Source organism: Chinchilla lanigera, unplaced genomic scaffold (assembly GCF_000276665.1).
Source record: "Chinchilla lanigera isolate Chin_1 unplaced genomic scaffold, ChiLan1.0 scaffold00092, whole genome shotgun sequence".
NCBI lineage: Eukaryota > Metazoa > Chordata > Mammalia > Rodentia > Chinchillidae > Chinchilla > Chinchilla lanigera.
Genome location: NW_004955493.1, coordinates 2,706,375 through 2,711,683, shown reverse-complemented (window position 1 = coordinate 2,711,683; position 5,309 = coordinate 2,706,375). Strand labels below are relative to the sequence as shown.

The window sequence follows — 5,309 nt, the reverse complement described above, 5'->3', positions numbered from 1 at the left end:
ACATGTTATCAAACAGCTGTAGAAACCTTTGTATTTTTGTTTTCTAAATACTGATGCATAGAATACACAGTTTCTCCTTTAAGTTAGCTCCTGCCAATTTTAACCAGCAGAGCTGCTAAAACTCACCAGATGAGCTAACTAGAAAGGATCAATGGATTCACCATATCTGTCCAATTGCCTAGACTGGGAACGCTCCAAGAAAGGGGATGAATAAACTCTCACACTGTACTGTGTGTGACAGGTTTGCTCTTTTCTGCTACCCACTAGCCTTAGCAGCTACAAAGGCACGTGCTACAGCCTGGATTACTACATCTTTCACAAAGAAAATAGAAGCATGACTTCATTCAGAGAAAGCATCAGGCTGACACCTAGTGATTCAGTAATATGCCACTCTGCTCCCAGAGAAGGGGACTCTTTCTCCTGCCAACGACACGCAGAAATAATCTCCTTTGTTTTCCCATGTTTTGGGGGCCTCTCTGGACAAGTAGGAGAAAAAGGTATACACACTTCTTCTTTTGCAGGTGCTAAACTAAGTTAGGGTAGAATAGTGAAAGCTAAGTATATATGTTTTACAAATGGTAACAGCCTCAAAGACCACAAAACAGGGTTCCCTCTGAGCCGAAACCTTGGGGACTTTTAGCATTGCCGGGTTGAAACTTCTGCTATGTAACTTGTGCTTAATAGTAAGCGTGAACTAGAATGTCTGAGTGGTTGTGCAGAAATGCTGATTATAGGCACAGGAAAATACTGAGGTCATCAAGTCTGTAATTCACCCATGGCAGTAGTCTCAACTTCAAACAGCTACAGCAGTTAGGGAAGTGGATGGAAGGTATAATACAATAGCGGGTAGTGGAGACTGGTGAGATGAGAACACAGTGCTTTTACAAAAGACGGCCACTTCGCAGTTCTGTTGAATTATTTCCACATGAAAATACAGGTCCAGTGCTTCCAGTCTTTTGATTTTTTCCCCCCAAGGGACTTTGAAAGTCCAGAGACTCATATAAATTACTCCAATTTTAAAACGTTGACTATGATTTTAATTAAATAAAATTCTGTAGGAGTGAAGCGAAGCTTATCCTACTGGCAACATCGGCCTTTGGATCTTCAATCTGTAATGTTTGTACCAGAGCACTTTTAAATATAGCCAAGTAAACAAGAGAGTTTGCATATATTAATGTTTAATCATATCAATTCTTAAACAAAAATTTTTCCTCCAAGAGACAATAGTTCACAGTAATTGCAAAGCTTACTCACAACTTTAAAAATACCAGTCATGCTTAGCATTCAAAGAAGATATTAGAGAATAACTGTAAAAACTTTTACCAGGAACATCAGCTTCTGACTTTAAAAATTACAAATACTGAAGCATTTTGGTATCAGACACAGTAGTTTTGACATTGTCTGTTATTTGATGAGTTTCTGGAAGTCTGGGAAATTTTACTTCTATTGTAGGATAATGCGCTTATTCTAAACTAAATATTTTCAAATGTAGAAAACGAACTAGCAAGCTACACATACAAAGAAAGGCCCTCTAAGACAAGCTCTCCACAAGTGGAATGCCAGCATATGCACCATGAACCCTGGAAGACTAGAATTGATACGTACACTTGGCCTGAGGTCTCACACCCCAGGATCAACAGTGGAATTTGCATTCACCTACACATTAATGACAAACTCTGGGTTAGTATAAGAGAAGCCAGCAAATTCATTTTGGTCCAAGTTCATGATGAAGAGTTTGTCAGTGGGAGTCAGCTCCACAGGCTGCCTGGTGAACTCTTTGTCGAAGTTGGAGGTGTCTCGCTTGTCTCTCTGCCAAACGGAAAGCAAACACAGTAACACAGCGTGAGAAGAAGGAAACACGACCAAGACATGCCAGTAACTGGAAGCTAGTGACATCTCATTAGCAGTCAGAAAGAGCCCTGTGCTGACAGGTCGTAGCAGCTGCATTGCACATAGGAGCTTCAGTTCACATCGTACATTGGTTTCAGGATAGAAAACTCAGTGAACATTTTCTAAGAAAAAATATAAATTATTGAATTTCTTTCAGGATTGCCATAAAGTGGTGTGTGTGTGCGTGTCAGTGTGTTTTCTCTGACTTTGAGATTAAATAGATAACTGCTTCTTACCATGCATGATGTCACAGACTTAGTTATTAGCTAGAATGTCCCAGAGACAATCCACTCAATAGCGCCCCCTGTGCCCAGGAGGCCTCCTTTGGAAAGCAGAGATGTTGCACAGCTATTCTGCTTCTGGAAGGTAGACTATCCATGTGGGGCAATCAAAGCCTGGTCACTAAAAGAGGCTGACCACTGCCCACCCCACACTCGTTGGTGCAATCAAGGTTTTGAAGGGGTGCTCAAAAATCCACCCACAGACAATTCGGATCTTCATAGCCAGAGGTTCTCTTCAAAGATGCTGATAGTATGCGTCTAATCAAAACACTGTCTGAAACAAAACCCAAAGCTTAAACTAAGATCTTGAAGGGAAGCCCTAAAAATGAAACAACTCAATTCTCCTGGTTACTCTGGCATTTTTCTTTGTAAAGTGCATATGGGGTGGGGGGAATTAACAATCCCAGTTCACTAACTATAATTTGAGGCAAGTTTTACCTGGGATCATCAGAGTGTGGGCTGACAGATCTTCCCTAAGGTGCTCTGACACCTCCAGGTTCCCTGACATCCTATCACCTCTTCCCATCTTCGCCTCACCTACCTGGAGGGCAGTTAAGAGCCGGAGTCTTCATTCCCCCATTGCTTGACATATGAGAAAAGTGAGGACCAGCCTGATGGCTGCTTTATTATGGGACAAACAAGGAGAATGCCTGGGACTCACTGGCAACAGGCAAGCTGCCTGGCTGGAGGTAGAATTATAGAGGGGAAGGTCAGTAAGTATTGGTTGGCTCAGAGTTTGGCTGGTCTTATGGTCTAAACCTAAACCAAACTTGCAGGTTCTAGCATGGGTTTAGGTTTAGCCCTTTTACAGGACTGGCAAATAAGAATTTCTCGTTGCTGGGCTCATTCCCTTCTGAAAAACTTTTCACAAAAACTGTTCCTATTGGCTGCTCCCTTGACATTGGCAAAATGTCTCTGTGGAGTTCCCTTGTTCCTCTTGTGGTGTTCAGTGAGGGTGTGCAAATGAGGGGGTCAGAATTGGCATCTGGAGTGCACCTGGGCAAGCACGGCCAGAGAGGAGCAGGCTAAGGATGCTGCTGATGCTGCTTTCCAAGTGATGGGTCCTCTGCTACTAGGTCCGCCTATCCTGCCTTGTCTTGTCCAGCCTGCTATTAGCCTGTGCTGTGCTGTGCAGTGTGGTGGGAGGTTCTACAACCAGGTACTCTCTGTGCTACTTCTTGAGTCCAGAGGAAAACTCAGTGCCTCCTCTAGCTTGAATAGCACCTGTGCATCTCTCTCCTGATGCCCACAAGACCTACTTTAATATCTTTTTAATTGTTTTCATCACATGTATTGCTTTCAGAAAATGTTTTGTTTAATGTTCTTAGGAGGGGGGTCCTTGTTTGCTTCTTTATTTGGCATTTCCGATGCCAAGAATAGTACTTGGTCCATACCGAGCTGTTCATCATTACTTGTTGAATGAATTAATAAAGACTCAATGGAGGGTGAGCTTCTTGGCTTTTGCCCACTCACTGACCTCTGAGCCAGAGACCTCACTCTGAAGCAAAATCATGGAATTTATTCCCGTTGGTGCCAAGAGCCTCCCAAATGGGCACCGCCATTCTGAGTCCCAGTCTGAACTGAACTGTGTGTGGGCCTTTCATGGCCAGGGAGAGCCAGGGCTGTGTGGACTCAAAGACAGGAATACTAGGGGCCAGGAGGTGGGCAGCTGCCTCCTTTCACATCTCCCCCGTATTGTCGAACCAACTTGGTCTTTCCTGCCTGAAAGCATGCAGCCAAAATTCTCTTCCCATCAACCCCAGCTTTGGAAAATCCCTTCATATTTATAGTGCTGGCGACCACTCATGTTTGGGAAGTCACACGATCCAAATAAGGGTTGTCTTTACAGGCTTCATCCTGTGGGAAGGTCATCTATGCCATGTCCCAGAATTTCAGCCCTAAATTTAGAGAACGGTCCATTCGATTGGGACAGTTCCTTTTGGGTTAATAGCATCTGGAGCCACATGAGAGCAGCAACACACATCCAGGTAGGGTTACGAATCCCACTGGCCTCCCATTAGTCCCCCAAAAGAGTCACTGTGACGACGACCCCATCCTTTCTTAGAAGAGGAGCAGGTCAGTGAGAAGTCTAAGAAATTAAAAAGGGAGACTCCTGGATACTTGTAGGCAATTAGCCATGGCTAATAAGACTTCAGATTTCTTTGGATTTTCCTCTTTACCTTAAAAAATTGTTTCCTAATTTAAATTCCTCTGGAAAATTCCAGCCTGTCTGAAGTGAGCTAGAAAAGGCATGCTGAGCCTACCCAGGGGCAACGTGTTGGAAGAGAAGTGCCGTCTCTAGGAGGGGTAGAGAGGGTGATATTTCCAGGAATCTGAGTGACAGACAAAGGACTCAGACTCAAACTGCAAATCCAGTTCCCTCTCTCCTTGCTGAGAGTCAGTACGGGTGCTCATCTCTGCTCGGGGCTTCGGGACTCTGTGGTCTGTTCACGCATGAAGCTTTCCTGACAGGAGCCCAGCCCACCTACCATTTTACCTTTCTCCTTCCCCTCCCCTCAGATTATGATTGTCACAGAAATCCAGGTCAAGACGCTGCTTTGTACCTTGTCCGTTAGCCTCAACCTGTGGCCTAGAGAGAGAGAGAAGAAACTCGAAAACATTTGGTAACTATTTCTTTTTTAAAGAAGTTATTCCTGCTTAAGCCAGAGATATTCTCTCTAGACCACATCATGCTTTTGAGTACTTGTGCAATGAAGGGCCTTCCCCAGACGCTGCGCTGGGGGAAGCAGAGGAAGGGGACGAACTCCATCTTTATTATTTTTCACTGTGCGGCTGGCGTTCAGCCTGCCACACACTTGGCGCTCAATAAATGCTAGCTGAATGAATGAAAGGTGGAATGAATGGATGATTGCAAAACTAAATTAAAATTTTTTCTTCCTGGATAAATTTGTAAAGTATTCCTCAGAGGTTATATATGATTAAAGCTCTGTTTCTTGGCTTCCTTTGTACTAGCAAGGCAGTTAGAAAGGAAATGGTAGGAAGCCTGACTAATGATTTTTTAGTTCCACAAAAAGCTTCTCTGACCACCCTTAGGGGAAGAGACTTGAGTCTCTACTTCTGCAAACTATGAAACTTGAAAAATAATGGCAAGAATTTGGAAAATTTAGAGCGGTATAT

At 43.7% G+C, this 5,309-nt stretch overlaps 1 protein-coding gene across 1 annotated transcript in view; it reads right to left on the bottom strand.

Annotated features, from left to right (window-relative positions):
• Window positions 1-1,161: 1,161 nt before the first annotated feature.
• Prkcb (protein kinase C, beta) overlaps window positions 1,162-5,309 on the bottom strand; it is a gene marked incomplete at its 5' end in the record, with an annotated part of 315,029 nt that continues 310,881 nt past the window's right edge. Inside the window, 1 exon segment of the mRNA XM_005405341.2 lies at window positions 1,162-1,809. Coding sequence (XP_005405398.2) covers window positions 1,657-1,809 — 153 coding nt within the window.